This window comes from Bos indicus x Bos taurus, chromosome 7 (assembly GCF_003369695.1).
Source record: "Bos indicus x Bos taurus breed Angus x Brahman F1 hybrid chromosome 7, Bos_hybrid_MaternalHap_v2.0, whole genome shotgun sequence".
Taxonomy (NCBI): domain Eukaryota; kingdom Metazoa; phylum Chordata; class Mammalia; order Artiodactyla; family Bovidae; genus Bos; species Bos indicus x Bos taurus.
In genome coordinates, this window is record NC_040082.1 from 109343855 (window position 1) to 109365546 (window position 21692).

Consider the following 21692-nt stretch of genomic DNA (forward strand, 5'->3'; position numbering starts at 1 on the left):
ACGCCTATTCATTAAAAGACACAGTAATGAGAATGAAAGGCAAAGCAATCAACCAGGGGAAGAAAATTTGCAGTACATCTAACTGACAAGGGATAATTAACTAGTACATATTTTAAATACTCACACAAAACTCTTAAAAATCCTTAAGAAAAAAGACAAATCAGTAATAGAAAACTGCAGGAAAATTAGGGACAGGCATTTCATAGAAGAGAAAACAAGAAGGTCCAAAACACATGAAAAGATGCTCCATTTAACAGTCTGACAAAAATTAAAGTTTGACAACTTCAAGTGTCAGTGAGGCCGTGGAGCAAGAATAACTCCCTGGTGGCAGTGTAAATGGATACAGCCTCACTAGGCATCGTCTGTGACTGACGCAGGGCAGGCAGTGGTTCCGTTCACAGGTATATCCTAGAGCAACATCTCAAAGCGTCGTCCCTGGGCTCCTGGGGGCCTCCAGGACCCTTTCAGGAGGTCCACGAGGGCAAACCTATCTTCGTATTCATAAAATATTCCTGCCTTTTCACTGTCTTAACATTTGCGCTCCTACATAATAGAACGATGGGTAAAATTACTGCTTCCTTAGCCTGAACTGAGACAGAAGCCCCAAATGACCCCAAATGATACCATTGTGTTCTTCACTACTACATATTCACAGTAAAAGAAAAAAAGTGAGTGTGACTTAAGGATGTTCTTGAGAACATAAACTTCAGTTTTATTAAATCTCAACCCTTGAGTGTAGGTCTTTTTCATATTCTGTGTGACAGAACGGGAGTGCCGTCATCTGTTGGCATCCTTAGGTGAATGGGTCCACCACCCCTCCTGGATACCAAAATCTGAGGATGCTCAAGTTCCTTATGTAAAATGGCACAGTATTTGCACAAACTCATGCACATTCTCCTGCATACTTTAAATCACCTCTAGTTTACTTATAATACCCAATACAATCTAAAAACTATGTAAATAGGTGCCTGGTACACAGCAAATTCAAGTTTTGTTTTTTTAGAACTTTCTTGAATTTTAATTTTTTCTAATCACTAATTTTAATTAATTAATTTAATTAATTACTAATTTTAATTAATTAATTAACTAACTAATTACTTTTTTCTAATTACTAATCTGAGAGTGGTGTGATCTGCGGTTGTAGAACCTGCAGGTGTGCAGGGAGGACTGTAGACGGGGGTGCTTCTGCTGTGCACACAGGTCTCATGCTGCTCTTGTGGAAGTGCACTGGTGCACCTGACGTGAGCTGAACTTTACCCACGGAGCACCACTTTACCTGAAAAAAGACTGGCCCACATGGTTACGCACATTTCAGTATTTGGCTGATGCTTCCTTTAAATCAATTAAAATGATCCTGTAACTTCAAGGTAAACAATTGATAGTATTTGTTGCCAAGGATAAAATTCAAGTTTTCAAGAGAAAATTGGGAACCTAAAAAACATGTATCGCCTCTAGAGCCTGACAGGTTCCCAATACTTAAGAACTTTTTTGGATGATATTAGTAGTGAATATATACAATGAATATAATTTAAAAATATGATCTAATGAAATATGTCAACATTCAGAAGATCTGCTTGATTAGGTGAACCCATATTTTCCAAATGGCCAATATATGTCAAAATTGTACATGGGCAAAAAGATCCATTCAAGACGCGTGGTTTAGTTGCTCAGTCGTGTCCAACTTTTGTAGCCTCAGCCTCCTCTGTCCATGGTATTTTCCAGGCAAGAATACTGAAGTGGGTTGCCATTTCAAGATGGACCAATGACTTTAATGTGATGGAGTTCAGATTCCAAACTACAATTAATTGTAAAAAATTATTCCTTGTTGAGTTTTAGTGTAGTATCAAATAAGAATATTCACAATTATTTGAAAAGGCTGTAATATACTCCTTCTTTTTCCAACTACATATTTGTATGAGGAAGTTGGATTTTCAATCACAATAATGTTACGTCAAGAGATTGAAAGCAAATTAAGAGAATTCAGCTGTCTTCTATTGCCAGTCATTAGAGAGAGGTTTTTCAAATAGCTATGAAAAGAAGAGAAGCGAAAGGCAAAGCAGATAAGGAAAGATATACCCATTTGAATGCAGAGTTCCAAAGAATAGCAAGGAGAGATAAGAAAGCCTTCCTCAGTGATCAGTGCAAAGAAATAGAGGAAACCAATAGAATGGGAAAGACTAGAGATCTCTTCAAGAAAATTAGAGATACCAAGGGAACATTTCATGTAGAGATGGGCACAATAAAGGACAGAAATGGTATGGACCTAACAGAAGCAGAAGATATCAAGAAGAGGTGGCAAGAATACACAAAAGAACTGTACAACAAAGATCTTCATGACACAGATAATCATGATGGTGTGATTACTCACCTAGAGTCAGATATTCTGGAATGCGAAGTCAAGTGGGGCTTATGAAGCATCACTATGAACAAAGTTAGTGGAGGTGATGGAATTCCAGTTGAGCTATTTCAAAACCTAAAAGATGATGCTGTGAAAGTGCTACACTCAATATGCCAGCAAATTTGGAAAACTCAGCAGTGGCAACAGGACTGGAAAAAGTCAGTTTTCATTCCAATCCCAAAGAAAGGCAATGTCAAAGAATGCTCAAACTACCACACAATTGCACTTATCTCACATGCTAGCAATGGAGAAGGCAATGGCACCCCACTCCAGTACTCTTGCCTGGAAAATCCCATGGATGGAAGAGCCTGGTAGGCTGCAGTCCTTGGGGTCGCTAAGAGTCAGACACGACTGAGTGACTTCACTTTAACTTTTCACTTTTATGCATTGGAGGAGGAAATGGCAACCCACTCCAGTGTTCTTGCCTGGAGAATCCCAGGGATGGCAGGGCCTGGTGGGCTGCCATCTATGGGATCGCAGACACATCTATGGGAGTCAGACACGACTGAAGTGACTTAGCAGCAGCAGCAGCAGCAGCACATGCTAGCAAAGTAATGCTCAAAATTCTCCAAGCCAGGCTTCAATAGTACGTTAACTGTGAACTTCCAGATGTTCAAGCTGGCTTTAGAAAAGGCAGAGGAACCAGAGATCAAATTGCCAACATCCGCGGATCATTGAAAAAGCAAGAGTATTCTAGAAAAACATCTAATTCTGCTTTATTGACTATGCAAAAGCCTTTGACTGTGTGGATCACAACAAACTGGAAAATTCTTAAAGAGATGGGAATACCAGACCACCTGACCTGCCTCCTGAGAAATCTGTATCCAGGTCAGGAAGCAACAGTTAGAACTGGACATGGAACAACAGACTGGTTCCAAATAGGGAAAGGAGTATATCAAGGCTGTATATTGTCACCCTGCTTATTTAACTTACAAGCAAAGTACATCATGAGAAATGCTGGACTGGATGAAGCACAAGCTGGAATCAAGATTGTCAGGAGAAATATCAATAACCTCAGCTATGCAGATAACACCACCCTTACGGCAGAAAGTGAAGGACTAAAGAGCCACCTCTTGATGAAAATGAAAGAGGAGAGTGAAAAAGTTGGCTTAAAACTCAAAATTCGTAAAAGTAAGATCATGGCTCAGTCCCATCACTTCATGTCAAATAGATGGGAAAACAATGGAAACAGTGACAGACTTTATTTTTTTGAGCTCCAAAATCACTGCAGATGGTGACTGCAGCCATGAAATTAAAAGACATTTGCTCCTTGGAAGAAAAGTTATGACCAACCTAGACAACATATTAAAAAGCAGAGACATTACTTTGCCAACAAAGGTCCATCTAGTCAAAACTATGGTTTTTCCAGTAGTCATATATGGATGTGAGAGTTGGACTGTAAAGAAAGCTGAGCACAGAAGAATTGATGCTTTTGAACTGTGGTGTTGGAGAAGACTCTTGAGAGTCCTTTGGACTGCAAGGAGATCCAAACAGTCCAACCAGTCCATCCTAAAGGAAATAAGTCCTGAATATTCATTGGAAGGACTAACGCTGAAGCTGAAGCTCCAATACTTTGGCCACTTGATGCGGAGAACTGACTTATTTGAAAAGACCCTGATGCTGGGAAAGATTGAAGGCAGGAGGAGAAGGGGATGACAGAGGGTGAGATGGTTGGATGGCATCACCAACTCAATGGACATGAGTTTGAGTAAACTAGGGGAGTTGGTGATGGACAGGGAGGCCTGGTGTGCTGCAGTCCATGGGGTCACAAAGAGTTGGACATGACTGAACTGAACTGAGAGAAATTTTTTAAAATACCGTAAAACAATATCACTCTTCTCATTAACTTTTTTGGGAAAATAGAGTTATTTTTCATAAAATACATAACTTATTAACATATAATAGATTATTATGATTTTGAATAAATATTTTTTAAAGTTATTGGCCTTACTGGGTAATATAATAAATGTTTAGTTGCTAAGTCATGTCCAACTCTTTGTGATCTCATGGGCTGTGACCCACCAGGCCCCTCTCTCCATGGGGCAAGAATACTGGAGTGGGTTGCCACTTCCTTCTCCAAGGGATCTTCTTGACCCAGGGATCAAACCCATGTCTCCTGTATTGACAGGCAGATTTTTTACCTCTGAGCCACAGGGAAGCCCATTATAATAAATACAGGGAGCTGTTATGACAATAAGCTGCCTACATATGAACATGCAAGTTGTGAACTTTCAAAGATGTGAATGTGTGTTCCATCAACATCAGACATGAGTGAAGTGGCAGCTTGCCCTCCATCTCCTGTTGCTGTTGACCCTTCAGTTCTGCCGTCTCCCCCTCCTCTCCGTTCTCCAGTCACCCTTCTTTCCTAGTCACGTGACGCCAGCCCCTGTATGTCCGCTGTTATACTGTACTGTGATTTTCAAAGTACTGTACTGTAAGATTTAAAATGTTCTCTCTATTTTTGTGGGTTTTTTAAAATGTATTATTTGTGTGAAAAGTATTACAAACCTATTACAGCACCGTACTATATAGCCAATTGTGTTAGCTGGCTATGTAGGCTAACTTTGCTGGACTTATGAACAAATGGGACTTACGAACGTGCTCTCAAAATGGAAGTCATTCATATGTAGGGAACTTTGTGTAAGTAATCTACATAACCAAAAGTTCTTTGGGGTCCTCCATAATTTTTAAGATTGAAAGCTGTCCTGGGACTAAACGACTTGAGAACTGATGCTCTAGAAAAAAATGTACCCACATACATAGGAAATGGATAAGAATGTTCATAGCAGCAATATCTATAATAGCTGAGAGGCTAGAACACAGAAGTTTTCATTTACAGTAGAGTGGGTAAACAATCATGATGTTTTTCACAATTAAATATAATACTTGGAAATGGCCCAAACCCCAAACAAAACAAAACAGAAAAACAACCCCCTAAGAGCAGCAACGTCTTCTCCCCACTCCTGCTCCCAGGTCCATGATGAACTCCTCAGCGTGCCGGTGTTCCTACAGATTGTCCACACATACGTGCAAGCAGATGTGCATTACGCGTCCTCCTTTGTCACACAGGTGGTCACATGCTCTTTGTCACTGCTCTTCACTTTTTCATCTCTCAACAATGGATCTTTGGCAAACATTCCATTTTTGCTGCGTCCTGTGCTTAGTCACTCAGTTGTGTCCGACTCTTTGTGACCCCATGGACTGTAGCCCACCAGGCTCCTCTGTCCATGGGGATTGTCCAGGCCAGAATACTGGAGTGGGTTGCCATGCCCTCCCCCAGGGGATCTTCCCAACTCAGGAATTGAGCCCAGGTCTCCTTCATCACAGGCAGATTCTTTACCATCTCAGCCACCAGGGAGGCCCAAAAAAGTGTTAGCCATGTCCAGCTCTTTGCAACCCCATGGACTATAGCCTGCCAGGCTCCTCTGTCCATGTAATTGTTTAGGCAAGAAAACTGGAAAGTGAAAGAAAGTGAAGTCGCTCAGTCGTGTCCGACTCTTTGAGATCATGGACTGTAGCCTACCAGGCTCCTCTGTCCATGGGATTTTCCAGGCAATAGTACTGGAGTGGATTGCCATTTCCTTCTCCAGGGGATCTTCCCAACCCAGGGATCAAACCCGGGTCTGCCACATTGTAGACAGATGCTTAACTGTCTGAGCCACCAGGGAAGTTAAGAACACTGGAGTGGGTTGCTATTCCCATTTCCAGGGCATCTTCCTAACGCAGGGACTGAACCCAGATCTCCTGCATTGCCGGCAGATTCTCTACCATCTGAGCCACCAAAGATGCCATGCAAATGTCCTTCATTCCATTCTTGCAGATGCTCTTATTCTAATAGTTGCATAGCCTTGGATGTATGGATGTACTACGATATTTAATCGAGTCCCTGTGGATGGTATGATAGTTTGCTTCCAGTCTTTGGCCATAAAACACAGAAAAATATCCCAGATACCTTTGTGTGTACATCTTTGTGTATACACGTGTGTGTGTATACCTGTAGGATAAATTGTTAGGTGTGAAAAGGTGGGGTCCAGAGTGTACATTTCAAGTGTTGATTCTATTGCCATGCTGCTCTCCAAAGTGGCTGTGCCAATTTCACCCCCTACCAGCTGTTTGTGAGACTGTACCTTTCCCTAGACACACACACACACACACACACACACACTGTTTAGTCTCTGCTTGTCCTGGAGGTGAAATGCAATTGTACATTTAGTTTGCACATCTTTTATTAGGTGCCAGGGAAGAAGACATAATATTTTCAGTTCTGCTTCAGATTTAACTCCTTGATAAACACCAAGTAGACTGATGGATTGGCTCTCAGAGAGAGGGGCAGGCTCTGAAATTCGGTGTGTAATCCTCCTTCAGAGGGAAGAGCATGTGCCCTGAACTTCTTGGACAGCGTGCATTGGCCTGCGTTCCCCAAGTGGCCACTAGAGGGAATCGGCGCCCAGCACAACACACCAGGAGGGCATACGGGGTCTTCTAGTGGCCTGGGTGTGAGCCTCCACCCTCTGACCCACCCAGGGCTTAGGATCATGGAGTGCCCCTGACCCTTGCTGGGTGGCTGACCCCGTCAGGCTCGTCCGGCCCTCCCAGGCTTCCCTGGGACTCAGGGCTGCTGGGATGTGCCCGCCTTAGGCTAGGGGCATGGGTGGAATGGGCACGTCCCCGCCAAGCCCATCTGCTCTGTTCCAGATCCCTCTGGAGCTGGCTAGCTGGTGCTCTGGGAATCCCACAGAGGGACTCGTGGGTAGGGTCCCTGCCTGGACAGTCCGTCCATGGGCCTTCTACCTTTGTGCTGGCCAGAGGGTCCTTGTTCACAAAAGCCTGGACAAACTCCTCAGGTCCGATGTGCCGCAGCTGTTCCTGCAGCAGAGAGATAACAGGAGTCAGGAAAAGGAGAAAGGGATGTCCACTGGGCGCCCGGCATGGGCCCACCGCCCTTCTCACGGGGGGCCCCACAGCCCTGTTCCGGGTTGTCACAGAGCTCAGCACCATCCTGAGGATGTCAGCCCCTCCCTTCCTCTGCCCAGGGGCTGCTGCTTTTCACGGAGGCCGGGTCAGCGTCTCCACAGGGAGTGCTTCTCCTCAAAACTGGGTCATCGCAATGACCTGCTCCCTCCCGGGTAGGCCTGGGGGCTAAGATCACGGGATCTGGGTCAGAAACGAATGCTGGCTGTTCCTCCTGCTGTGTGACTTGTGGCAAATCACTTAAACTAAACCTCTGGGCTTTAGCTTCATTTGTGAAAAGAGAATAATAACAACACCTACCTGGCCGGGTGGTGGGAAGATGAAATGAGACAGTGAATGTAAGTCTTGACCATAAAGGCTGTTTGCACTTCTCTGTAAAGCTGGGGTGGGTGCAGTGGCTGTGTGAGTCCTGGATGGGGGAAACTGAGACCTGGGTTGGGAAGGTGCTAGGTGTGGGGCTGATTACACATCCGGTGGTGTCAGAACCAGGATCTGAACCTCGTTCCTCTGTCTGAGGCCTGGCTCAGACAGGCCAGAGGTCAAAGTTAGGCAAGGTTGGTACCTGCAGGCCTTCTATTCCTCGCCCCAGGCATAGGGAGAGACTGCTCCAGAGACAGGGCCCTCTGCAGGTGCCAGGGTGGCCCTGAAGGGATGGGCTCAGACCCCGGGTTAGGCTGAGATGAGGTGTGGGACCAGATGGGGGAGGGGTGGCTGGCTACGCTCAGTATTCCAGGCTCCGGTCTGGGTGGAGGGTGGCACAGGCCTGCTCACCAGCTCCACGTGTGTCAGCTGCTGAGCCAGCATGTAGGGGTCACTGCAGATGCCAAGGAGCTCCCTGTGGATGGACGCTGGAGGCTTGGTCCTATAGGAGATGGGCTTGTCGGTGCCCAGCAGGCTTTCCGGTCCCTGGCCCAGAGCTGCCAGCTTCTGGTGCAGAGCCTGCAGGAGCTGATGCATCCTCTTTCTGTACGCCTGGGTGGGGTAGAGATGGTGCTCAGGCTGGGAAACCTGCCTTCACATAGCAATGTCTAAGACAGGAAGGCTTCCCAGCTGACATGGGTGGGCTACTCCTAGGTGTACCTACTTGTACCAGGACCCAACTCAGGACAGGCTGGGGATGGGGCTCACAGGCAAGGCTGGCTGGGGCAAAGGCTGCAGGATCGCCAGTGGAAGCCGAGTACAGCACACCTCGGGGAGGATGACTGGGGTGTAAAGCTGCCTGAGTTGTCTAGGTGGGGCGGGCACTGCCAGGGAGTGGAGGAAGGGAGGCCCTTCCCTGGATGCTAGCCTTTTGCTTGGCTTTAATAGGTGTCCCTGCCTGTCTCCCAGCCTAGCTTAGAGAGGCCTTCCTTGCCCAGCCTTGCTGTCCATCCCCTGCCCCGGGCACTCTTCTCCAGCTCACCCCACGTGACTTCCTTGTGGGGACCACTGCAGGAGATGACTGCGGTTGTTTACAGCCCTGCAGTGATAGCTCGGAGAGCAGGGAATCTGAGTTGACCTGTGTTACGGCTCTGGGCATGCAGTGGACACTTGATAACCATTTACTGTAGCAACAGGGCCCCTCACCATGCAGCTCAGATGCCCTGGGCTTGGTGCAGGGACCACCCTCCCACCCCACAGTGAAACTAATTATTGCCCCTCAGAGACCCCTATTTCCAAGGAAGGTACATCAGACTAGCTGGGTTTATGGAGCAAGATGTCTTCACCTTCCCAAAGGGCTGTCAATAACTCACAGAACAGGCCCCCCCCAGTTTGTCAGCAAATGGCCTCCCCAGAGATGGATTCAACCCCCTCGAGCCGGGAGCTGGCCTGGGATCAGCAGTGGGCATCTGGGATCTGGACTCCTGGCAGCAAAAAGGTGTCAGGCAGGCAGGTGGGGTTTCCAGTGGGGTTTCCAGTGGGGCCTGGTCCCAGATGCCTCAGGAGAAGATGGTGACTAGTCAGCACTGCCAGGTAATTTCTAATAGGAAAAAGGCATGTTCTTCATACACACAATCCCAGAGGCATTTTGCAGGTGGGCAACAGGGTGCAGGGCTTGCCTGGGGACCTCAGTAGTTCCTTACGTCTCTGATGGGGCTCGGAGGAGCACTGAGGACCACCCCTGTTGGAGGTGGTGTCCCCACACTTTATGAAAGTGGTTCTCTGTGGAGTGGCCAGGACAGCTTTGGAAGAGCCCTTGGGACACAGGGAGCCTGATCCTGAACCCAAACCCTAACGCTGACCCTGACTCCCAGAGTCATGAGGGACAGACCAAGAAGGCAGCCAATGTGTGGGTGAGCTGAGGTCTGACTTCCCTTTGTTGTCGGTGGGAGGAACACCCCCCTCTCAGCTTGAAAGTGCAAGTTGCTCAGTCGTGTTACTGTTTGTAACCCCACGGACTATACAGACCATGGGATTCTCCAGGCCAGAATACTGGAGTGGGTAGCCGTTCCCTCCTCCAGGGGATCTTCCCAACCGAGGGATCAAAGCCAGGTCTCCTGCATTGCAGGCAGATTCTTTACCAGCTGAGCCACAAGGGAAGCCCAAGAACTGGAGTGGGTAGCCTATCCCTTCTCCAGGGGATCTTTCCAACCCAGGAATTGAACTGGGGTCTCCTACATTGCAGGCGGATTCTTTACCAACTGAGCTGTCAGGGCTGTATCCCAAAGTATGCTTACCATACATGCTGCCTCCCAGGTTTTCATCTGAGTGCTAGGAAGACAGCAAGTCAGGTCCAGCCAGAGTCAGCCCCAGTGACACATTGGTCAGCAATGAGCCCCTACACCTCCACCCGCCCCTCATGTCTCTCTGCTACTCAGTCTGGAGGGGGCTATCCTGGCTGTCGAGTTCCTGCATCTCCCACTCAGCCCTCCACCACCCCACCTGACTCCACTCTCATCACCAGGCTGATTCTCGCTGTCACCGAGGACCTCCTGTCATGAGAGCCAGGGGATCGTTTCTCAGGCAGCGTCTGCCTCAGCTCTCCAGCTCTCCTGCCCTGGGCTGTCTGTGGGCTTGCTGGTCTGCCCTGTGGCTGCATGCCGGGTTCCTCCTGCCTCATCTCCTCCTCTCTTGATCATCCTCTGCTTCACTCCTGGGTTTTCTGGTTCACCTCCAGCATGTCGTTTAGTGTGGGCAGTGTGTGGCAGTGTTCTCCTCTGATCTCCAGAGCCACGTGGGCAAGGACACCCAGACCAGACACATGACATCAGAAGTCACGCTGCCTTCCGCAGGGCTGCCCACTCCGCCTGCTGCCTGTCTCAGGCTCCCGGCTTGGAGCCATCCTCAAACCACCTTTTCCCTCAGGCCGCTCCAGACCATCAGCAGCCCTCTTGATTTTGCTTGCTTCCATTCCCGTGTCTTCCACCACAGTGTATGTGGTCTAGGCCACAGTCGTTTCCCAGCCACCTCAGTGGGCCCCGTGCATTCCCGCCAGCCTCTGTCCACTCCACCCTGCTGCAAGAGCGTTCTGTTCCAAACACACATCTAACCACCGCACCCTCCTTCTCTAAACTGTTGCAAAGACAAAAGCCTGGCATGGCTCAGGGGTCCTGAGGTCAGCTCTGGCTGCACTCAGTGGCTCCATGTAGCCCTTGCTCCTCTTCTCCGGGCTCCAGACACAGGCCACCTGCCCACCCCTCTGACCCGCTGTCTCTCCTGCCCCACAGCCAAGGCAGGACCTGTAGCCTTCTTCCTCTGACCTCCATTCCCTTCCTTCACAGTCCTTGCCCAAGCCTCTCACTGGAGTACCAGCTCCATGAAGGCCATGCTGCATCTCTCTTTGCTGGTGCCCAGAAAGAACAGGAGGGACCCACACACATTAGCGGATTGGACAAACCTGGCCTCCACCTGCTTGTCCTCAGTCAGCCTCTCCAAGGCAGACTGCAGAGCCTACTGAAGTCAGGGATGAAGTGCGTCCGTGGCTATAGTTTGATAGAGCCGCACACTGCCCCTATTTTTAAAAATATACAAACGATGTAGCAGGCCTTGTTTCTATAGAACCCATATCCACTCCAAATTGCCACTGACTGTGTGCTAATTCATTTAAAAATTTTCTAGTGGTGTTAACCTCAAGCTTATCTGTTGGGTTTTTTTTTTTTTTTTTTGGTGAATCTGAATGTAGGGAGGGTATCTGACCTTCTCTTTGACCTTGTCTTGTTTGCTCAGTGATCTCCACACCTTGTGGACGCAGGCTGCGTGATCTTGGTGAATGCAGGCAGGCCCGGGGACCTACCCCCGAGAAAGCCCAGGTGTTCCTTGTCACCGTCCGGGCCTACCTCTGGAGCGCCAGCCGGCCCTGCCGCCTCAGCTCCCTCAGTGGCTGAGGACAGGGGCCGGACTCTTTTCTTTGTTGTTCCCAGTTCTCACAGTGCCGCCTGCTGCGTGCAGAGCCCGCTATCAGCGTGGAGGTCGCCGTTGCTGGGCGGCTTGGGTGAGGGGTAGTGCTCTCCAGGTACTTCCAAGTTCTCCTGGACCCAGCGTTTTGTGATTAGGGTCGGTTTCCATCCAGACAAGAAAAGACCCTTGTTTTCTAAAGTTCCTGAAAGCTCCCTTCTGAGCGAGCCCGTGGCCGATGTCCAGCAGCACAGGCAGGAGCTCTGCACACATCGCCAGCTTGTTCTCTAAGTCAGCAGCCGCCACCCGTGGCTCCGGGGAGCCGGCAGACAGCCGTGTGAGTCGGAGAGCAAGGCTGGTGGCCGAGAGGGCTGCCCGTCCAGTCTCCTGAGGGGCCAGTGCGTGTGGCCAGGGGACTGCAGTTCCCTGCCCTGTCTCTCTCAGCAGGTCTCTGACCCTCTAGGCCTCCCTGGCCCCCCCCCCCCATCTCTTTCAGCTTCGGCATCACCAAAAGGTGAAACTGCCGGGTTTCTTGAGGTGAAACGGCTGAGCCCAACCTCTGGGGGGGGGGGGGGGGGGGGGCGGCACGGGAGCCACCGTCTAAGGCAGGGTCTCCTGCCCAGCAGAGGGGGACCCAAAGACGGAGCAGCTCAGACTCCACAGGCACGGACAGGGCCTCCTCGGAGCCCATCCAGCCCCTTGTCCCCGGCTACTGCGAGGTGGTGGGGAGCACAGGGGGAACGCGAGGCTTCCGGGAGACGGCAGGGAGTCAGGCGGAAAGAGAAAGGCGTCGCCTTTCACAGCCACTTTGACGGGGAAGCCCCGCTACCCACTGGCCTGCCCTACCTCCTTCACATTCCTGAACATCGCTGTTTCCCTCACCGCCCTGCGACGGAGGGATTATCATCTTCCCTCTTACAGAAAATAATTTCGGGCCCAGAGAGGTTAGGTAACCCCAAGACACACAAGCTCTGGAAACACTTGTGCTTTCCCCACTGTTTGTGCTCTACACTTCATATCATTTGACCCTATCATCTCTGTGTAAGAAATCTTTTACAAAATGATTCTGAAATGTTTTTGGAGCAAAATATATAATGTCTATGATTTTTAAAAAAAAACATTTGGAGGGAGGGGGAAGTGTGTGAAAGGAGAGAAGAAACGAGTTCGGCCAGATGTTGATAACTGATGAATCTAGGCGATGAGCACACGGGACTTCATGGTTACTACTATCTATATTTGTATATTGGAGAAGGAAATGGCAACCCACTCCAGTATTCTTGCCTGGAGAATCCCGTGGACGGAGAAGCCTGGTGGGCTATGTGTGAAAAGTTCTGTAACAAAGTTTCATAAAAGTTAAAAATAATCCCCATGTGCCTGGGTTTTGGAAAGAACTTGTTCCTCATCAGAGCTTACGTTTACCAAGTGCTGAAATACAGGCACAGGTGACTGCAGGGACTCTGCCTCAGACCTGTGTGGTGGGAACAGTTATAATCTCCGTTTGACTGATGAGGAAACTAATTTGGAGAGGGGAAGCACCTCGCCCAAAGTCACACAGCTGTGGGCTCAGAAGGTCTGACCCTGACCTCAGGTTCTGAGTCCCGTGGGTCCTGACTTACCAGTTTGGTTCAGAGCTCACCAACTCCTTTCTCAGCTGAGACTTTGCCTGTGCTGGGAAGGGAGCAGACTGCAGGCTGCTTGAAGCATCAGGAAAGGGAAGCAACGTCTACTGCACATCCCCTGGGAGCAAGTGCTTTCTGGAGAGGGGCAATGTGGGACTCACAAGGACAGATGGGGCATCCCTGGCCGATGCCTGGCTGGGTGGCATGGGGACTAGGGAATCTCAGCTCCGGTTTACATCACTTAGCTTACCTAACTGGATTCCACGGGAAGGGATGAGAAATTCCCTAAATGAGTTACTTCAGCTCTGAAAATCCACACCTGGTGGATGACTGCTTTCGACAGCCCATTCACAGGTCTTGGCTCTGTCTTATTTTCATCCACTTGGTGGTTAGAACAGATTTCCCAGCAGATTCTTGAGGGCGTAGTGAGGAGGCGCTGCTTCTCAAAGAAACAAGCCCAGGACTTGCACCTGTCTCAAAGCCCTGTGGCCAGAATGTCAGGGTCTGCCTCTGAAATGGCTCTGCCAATGGAGAGGCAGGCCTGACAAGGGCAGATAATCCATCTTGTCAATGGCTTAGACTTCACACTGCTTGAAGGCCTACTGTCGGGGGGAGTGGGTGGAGATAAAGCAGAGGACTGGGCTCTCATCCCCCTTCAAACCCTCTACTCCATCCATCCATCCATCCATCTACCGTCTCTGTATCCATCTATTTTCCGTCCATCTGTGATGCCCACCTCCCCTTTTATAAAGTCACCCACAGATCCATCAATTCATTTATCTACCCTTCCTCCGTCCATTCCAACATTTGTCCTCATCCATCTACCCACTCATCCATCCATCCACCCACCCACCCACCTTCCCATCCATGTTCTCACCCACCCATCCACACCCACACACACATGCATCCACCTATCCATTCACCCACCCTCCCATCCATCTGTTCATCCATCTACCCACTCCCTAGTTATCATTTCTGCCTTTCTCCTTCACGTCTTTCCATCAGTCTTCCACAGCCACTTATCCTATTAATCTCCCTGCCTACCCAACTGCCCAAACATCTCTCTTCCTGCCTCCACTCACCCTAAGTAGCCAACTATGTAGCAAACCACTCAGCATTTCCCCTTCCTGCCTCCTTCTCCTAATCCATCCAGTCATGGAGCCTTCCCTGAACGTTTCCTGCTGCACCTAAGCCAAGTGTCATAATCAATCCCCAGATGGATCAAGGCATGCAGAGGAGGAGATGACCTTCATCTCATCAAGCTCTCAGAACAACTCACTCGCCTGCTCTGTCTCTGAATCAGCCCCAGGGCAGGGCCTCCCTTCATTAGGCCTTGGACTTCTCAGCTTCCTGTTGCTCAGCCTGCCTTAGCAGTTTCCCTTGGCTCCTGTGGCTCTGGGTTCAGACCCACTGTGGGGCTATCAGCTTGCCACATTCGGTGTCCTCCCAAGACAAGCGACATGCACTCCCCTCTGTGCTGTCACCCCAGTCCTGGGAGGTAGGGAGTTTTGTTCCTCTTTCACCTTTAAGTGCCTTCCCCAGAGTAATGGAGCTGGGAGAACAGGGCAAGGTGTGGTGTGCAGAGGCACCTGATGCCCAGTATACAGGCTGCCTCCCAAGCTACTGGGGAAGAGGCTTCTGCCAAGCCAGGCTGCTGGGTCACTGATCTGACCAGGCAGCTGTGAGAGCCCTTCGCTTGCCATCTGATGAGACCAGGTTAGGAGAGAGCTCAAGAGCCTAGGTCTAGACCTAGAAGCCTGATTTCCCTGCCAGCTCGGCCAGTGCCCGATTCTCTGATGGGGCAGGAAGGGGCTGATTTCAGAGGGGCCCCAGGGTGCGGGTGAGGAGATGAGGGCCCAGAGGCCAGCCTGGGAACAGGCTCAGGGCCCAGGTGTGAGGGTGGAGACAGGTTGAAAGGACTCTGGCCTGGCTCACCCACCTCGTCACAGGGGGCGATGCGGCCCACCACGTCCTTCAGGTGACCGATGGTTGACTCCTCCTGGAAGTCCCGCGGAAACGTCTCTGTCCACTCGGCCAACAGCTGGAGCAGTTTGGGGCCAAACTTCCGGACCCGGGCCTGCAAGGCAAGCCAAGGGTCGTCTGCATTTGGTGAGGGCTGCTTGGGAGGTGGGGGGTCACAGTGGCCCCTGCCTCAGCCACTCACTGTGCAAGTGGGCTGCCCGAGGGCAGCAGCGATGGCTGGGGGCAGGTGGGCCTCTCCTTCCTCTGTCCCAGGAGACAGATGGGCATGGGGGCTGACCACAGAGAGCGGAGGGGGCAGACGAATGTGTGGAATGGGGGTCATCTCTTACTCATAACCGCCAGTCCTCCTATCTCCCTTTCTGTGGTGACAGCATCTTAGTTTGCCTGTGGGGTGCCCCCTCTTCTTCATTTCCAGCTGGCCCTACCCCAGGGCTTCAGGAACATCCCCAGATCAGTGCTGGCCAGTCAGGGCATGGCATTGGCCCACAGAGGGGCATGACACCTAAGCTAAGCCAATGAGATCAGGACCTTTATTGGAATCCTCTTTCCATAGGATTGGGAAGGGTAGACCAGGACCCTGGACCATGGAGGCCACCTGTCACCAGGCAGAGAACTTGCCTTAGCAAGAGAGAGGCTGGCCCAGAGGAAAATGAAGCAAGGGGTCTTAGGGAGAAAGACCACTGATGTTTGAGGCCCTGGAGCCAGCAGTAGCTCGAGACTGCAGTTATGTGAGCCAGTGAAGTCCCTTGGCCTTAGGTCAGTTGAAATCAGGTTTCTGTCACTGGACAGTGGAACCCTACTGACTCATGTATAAACAGACAGTCGCAGCCCATGGGATACAGTGAGGGACAGAGGAAAGGATGTGGGGCGCCGAGGGAAGGCTGAGCCATCAGCGGACCAGCAGAAGAAGAAAGGATCGAACAGAAGATGCGGGGGGCAGGCAGCGCAGCAGGCACTGCAGGACCACCCCCGGCCACAGCTGGGGGTCTCCTCGTGATCCTCTGGGGGCCCAGGTCTGGGCTGTGTGAGCCCAGGGGCTCCCCTAAGACCCTGGAAAACAGCACTGGGGTTAAAGATTCTGACTCTGCCCTTCTGGCTCTGGGCTTCAGACAAGTCAGAACCCCCTGGCAGGTGAATAGGGGCAATCTCTGCCTATCCAAGATATTGATTCACAGGGCATGTCAGGGGAGAGCAGCACACTCGGAGGCCCGCTACCCTGCCCTGCCTCTCACCTTGTCCAGCACTGGCTTGTCCAGCTGCTGCTGCTCAATGCACATGTGGCAGACCCGGGCCAGGAGCTCCTGGGGCTCGATGAAGAGGCGCGAGCTCAGCAGGAAGGTGAAGATGTAGGCTTTCTGGGGGGATACAGGAGAAAGGCAGCATGTGATCACAAGGCCCGGGAGGTTGTGCCTCCCAGCCCCTGCGCCCCCAGGCCCCGCCAGCCCCAGCTCTGCTGTCTACCCCGGACATGGTGGGACAGAGCCCATTTTGCTACCCCTCCTCCCCACTGGGTGGATCACCCACCTCAGGGTAGTAGTCAGCGGTGGGCACCAGGTGCTGGATCAGGGTGTCCAGGGAGGCTGAGGACGGAGCTCCACCCAGGAGGAGCTGCCCAGCCTGCTCGCCGTCCGTGGGCTCGGTGTGGGGTGGGCCAAGGCTGCCCGGGGTGACCATGTCGGATGCGCTGAGTGTCTGGGGCATGCCCACCTGCAATGGCAAGGTGGCAGTTGGATCTGCTGGTCCCCCAGGATCCCTGGCTGGGCAGGCCCTTCCTCCCATAGGCACATCTGTGCCACTTGAGCCCAGTGATCACTTCCTGGGAGGTCTGCCAGGGATGGCAGCTCCCCAAGCCACTGCCTCCCCCAGGAGCCATCTCTGTTTGATTATCAGTCCTGGCCATTTCGGGACTGACTGCTTCCAGTGTCGAGTCTTACAGGGAAGGTTCGTTTTGACCAGGCTTAGACAATCAGCATATTTGCCGTGCTGTTGGCCACAAGAATGAATCAGACGTGAACATGATCCTAACTAGAGGGTTCAGATGCAATCCTAGAACTTGTGTGGCACTTGAAAGCTCTTTCCCCTAGGTCCCTGAGCTGATGCAATGGCACTGTTGGGACCATTTTGTCCCTCAAGGAGCCAGGAAAGCACGTTCCTGAGTTCCGTGGCTGAGGCCTGGATCCTGCGGTGCCTGAAGCTGCTCTGTGGACTGCTCCATAACATGAGTTGTTTGAGCTTCTCTCAGGTGCAGCCTCCACAGCTTGGCCTTCCAGGTCTTTGCGATGAGAACCCACTGACTTGTCCAGCTGTCTTCCCCTGCAGGAAGGCTTTCCCATCATTTTCAATCCTCCATTCCCTCTGGCCATGGCTGAAAGCTTCCCTGCAGTGACCCCGTCAAGGCTGGGCCTGCCTTCTGGTGGAATCAGAAGCCTCTCCTTGTCAGCACCGCAGAGTGCTTGGGGTGCAGCCAGCACCTGGTGCAAAGAAAAGTCTCCAGCCAGACCTCCTTCAGGTGGGGCCAGAACAGGCATGTCTTCTGATCCAGTAGGTCAAGGGCCCGGCCTGCAGCAGGGGCCCACCCATGAGAGTGCAGTGGACAGCGCTTCCTCTCTCAGGCTCTACATATATCCCTGTTGACCAGTCTTCCTGAATGAAGCCTTTGGGGCAGGTGTGGCAACAAGTCCTGGCCAAGCCTGTGACTGATTAACCATCCCCCATGTGACATTCAAGTTTCCCCCACAGTCTTAACTGTGGAGTCCTGCAGGCTCACTCCAGGGGCCTTCCAGGGATTCATCTCCCCATCACCCTGCTCACCTTACCCCACATACCCCCCTGGCAGACCCTGGCCCCAACCTGTTTCTGAATTCTGTCCTCTGGGTGACCTGGCCCTGAAAGTAGATACAGAAGGACTTGGAGAGTCCAAGCTGAGGTTGGGTACCAGAAGGAGCCCCACAGAGGGATGCCCTAAGGGCACATGGTGTGGGGGGACAGGGACTGGGGGTGTGGAAACCAGTGGAGACAGCAGCCTAGGCAGCCCTAGCTTCATTTCACCTTTCCAGCAAAGCTGTTAAGTGTCCAGTTTTCAGCTGATGAAACTAAACATTTCGTAAAATTGTCTCCTGTCCCTCAGTGGGCAAGTGGCTGCACGTGTGGACATACGGGGGCTGCCAGTGCTCAGTGGGGTATGCTGGTCAGCTCTGGGGTGGGTGCCGCCTTTGCCCCTCACGCAAAGCCCCAAACTGGAGCCCAGTTCCACTAGATATTAACAGAAGCCTTTTGAGGCCAGCAAAGTTTGCTTTCTCCTGCCACACACCTGGGATCTTCTCCCTGGAACCTGTTCCAAATCCCAGTTAGAAATGACATCTCTGGCTCCTGGGTGGCCAGTCTACAAGACCCATTCTGCTGCTCCCACCCCCAGCACTGGCCGTTGGCATAAAAAGGCTGCCATAAATGGAACTCTGAAGAACCCATGGAAGAAATGTGTGCAGCTGGCCAGTGCAGCGTGTCCAGGGGACAGGAGAAGAGATGCTTCCTCAAGCATCCTTTCCTGAGTGGGCACTGGGTCTGGCCTGACCAAGGGGACAGAGGGAGAGGACACTCCTAGAAAATGATCCTGAAGAGCGCCTTTGTGCACTGAGAACAGGAAGAGAATCTCTCCTCTTCCGTTTATGGAGAGGAGCCGGTAAGAGTAAGAACACAAAGCGCTCAGCACAGTACCGGGCTCGGAGAAGAGAGTCACCAGGGTCAGCCCTCCCCACAGGCACTCACCACCTGCAAGGGCCTAGGACACCATGTGAGAAGCAATTCCAAATGCCAATGGAGATCTGCGCCAGAAAGCCTTGTCGACAGTACTCCTGTGCTTCTCCAGGTTGTCTGAGCTGGCTGTGGCCTAACGGCCCTCTACCCTGCTCGTCCAGCTTTGTGGCTGGTGCTCCTGAAACCAGCTATCAATAGCTGCTGGCGATTATCCTTGCGGTAGGTCACAACTTCAAATCAGAGTCACTTCTGACTTTGCTTTCCAGTGTAGTAGACATTTACACGTTTACACATTTGAATTCCAATCTTTCTTCCTTCTCTTCTATTAGGTTTTTTTCAAAAATTGTTAAGCATATAGTTATTTATTTGCTTAATGTAAAATTTGCCATTTTAACTATTCACTTTTTGCTTTTAAAAACGATTTTCCTAAAATATAATTCACATACCATAGAGTCCACTCAGTGAACAATTCAGTGTTTTTAGTATAGTCACACAGTTGTCCAACCCTCACCACAAGCTAATTTTAGAATACATTTGTCACTCTCAGAAAAGAAACCCTCATCCCCTTAGCAGTTACTAGGCAATCAGCCACAAGCTTCTACTTCCTTTTTCTCTACAATGTAGTAATCAAAAAACGTTCCAGAAGAAAAGTCCGGGTCCAGTGGTGTCGCTGGTGTGCATGGGTGCTAAGTCGCTTCAGTCACGTCTGACTCTGCAACCCCAACTGCAGCCCGCCAGACTCCTCTGTCCGTGGGCTTCTACAGGCAAGAATACTGGGGTGGGTTGCCATGCCCCACTCCAGGGGGTCTTTCCGACCCATGGATCACCCCCATGTCTCTTCTCTCTCCTGCATTGGCAGGCGGGTCCTTTCTTTTTTTTTTTCCAATTAACTATTCTGAAGTGTACACTTCAGTGGCATTAACCATTGCTCAATCATCACCACTATCCATTTCTAGAAAATTTGCATCTTCTCCAAATAAACCTGTATGTCCATTAAGCAGTAAGTCTCCATTCTCCACTCCCTCCAGGTCTTGGTCAGCTCCGTTCTACTTTCTTCTCTAAGAATTTGACTATTCTACCTACCTGTATAAATGGAATCATATAGTATTTGTCTTTCGGAAGGCAGCTATGCTCCCCACTATGCCACCAATGCTGCCTGCCCAGCAGTATTTGTCCTATTGGGACTGACTGACTTCACTTAGCGTGAGGTCTTCAAGGTTCATTCATGTTGTAGCACATGTCAGAATTTCCTTTCTTTTTATGGCTGGATATTTATAATGTATTCCACTGTATGTTTGTACTATATTTTCTTTATTACCCTCACTCTCACCATCAATCTCACCCTCACCCTCACCCTCACTGTCACCCTGGCTCTCATCCATCAGTGATATTTGGGTGGCTTCCCCCTTTGTCATTCTGTTTTACATGGCAGCTGTCCATTTTACATTCCAACCAGCAATGTAAAATGAAAGGGTTCCAATTTCTCCACATCCATGCTAATACCAATTTTCTTTATTTTTGATGGTAGCCACCATTAGGGTATGAAATGCCATCTTATCATGGTTTTGATTTTTATTTTCCTAATGATCAGTGATTGAAAAGCAGAGACATTACTTTGCCAACAAAGGTCCGTCTAGTCAAGGCTATGGTTTTTCCAGTGGTCATGTATGGATGTGAGAGTTGGACTGTGAAGAAAGCTGAGCACTAAAGAATTGAAGCTTTTGAACTGTGGTGTTGGAGAAGACTCTTGAGAGTCCCTTGGACTGCAAGGAGATCCAACCAGTCCATTCTGAAGGAGATCAGCCCTGGGATTTCTTTGGAAGGAATGATGCTAAAGCTGAAACTCCAGTACTTTGGCCACCTCATGCGAACAGTTGACTCATTGGAAAAGATTCTGATGCTGGGAGGGATTGGGGGCAGGAGGAGAAGGGGATGACAGAAGATGAGATGGCTGGATGGCATCACTGACTTGATGGATGTGAGTCTGGTGAACTCCGGGAGTTGGTGATGGACAGGGAGGCCTGGCGTGCTGCAATTCATGGGGTCACAAAGGGTCGGACATGAGTGAGCGACTGAAATGAACTGAACTGAACTGAATGATCAGTGATGTTGAACACCTTTTCATGTGCTTATTGGCCATTCATATACATCTTCCTTGGAGAAATGTCTAAGTTCTTGGCTAGTTTTTGTATTAAGCTTTTTTTTGTTGTTGTTGAGTTTGAAGAGTTCTATATATATTCCAGATATTAATACCTCATTAGTTTTGTGTTTTACAAATATTTTCCTCTTTTATGAGGGTTGCCTTTTTACTCCGATGACAGTGTTCTTTGATGCACCACAGTTTTTCATTTGGGTGAAGTGAAATTCATCTATTTTTCTCTTTTGTTGCCTGTGCCCTTGATGTCATATATAAGAAATCATTGCCAAATGCAAGGTCATGAAGTTTTTCCTGAGTGTTTTCTTCTAAGAGATCTATAGTTTCAGCTCTTATGTTTAGGTCTTTTATTCACTTTGCATTAATTTTTGTACATGATGTTAGAAAAGGGTCCAACTTTATTATCTGACATGTGAAGATCCAGTTTTCACAGCATCCTTTTGGAAAGGATTGTTCTTTGCCCACTGAATGGTCTTGGCATTCTTGTCAAAAACAGTTT

The 21692-nt window shown here is 50.1% G+C and overlaps 1 protein-coding gene across 4 annotated transcripts in view; it reads right to left on the reverse strand.

Moving 5' to 3' along the window:
- Window positions 1–21692, reverse strand: part of RASGEF1C (RasGEF domain family member 1C) — a 119002-nt gene that overhangs the window by 17058 nt on the left and 80252 nt on the right. For all 4 annotated transcript variants that reach the window (XR_003512020.1, XM_027548476.1, XM_027548477.1 and 1 more), the window contains exons 2-6: window positions 16810–16992; window positions 16518–16640; window positions 15242–15379; window positions 8141–8341; window positions 7190–7264 (exon numbers count right to left, since the gene is read on the reverse strand). Coding sequence is in view for 3 of the 4 variants with exons in the window: in XM_027548476.1 (XP_027404277.1) it covers window positions 7190–7264; window positions 8141–8341; window positions 15242–15379; window positions 16518–16640; window positions 16810–16986 (714 nt within the window). In the remaining variant the exon portion in view is untranslated. The remainder of the gene's footprint in view (window positions 1–7189; window positions 7265–8140; window positions 8342–15241; window positions 15380–16517; window positions 16641–16809; window positions 16993–21692) is intronic.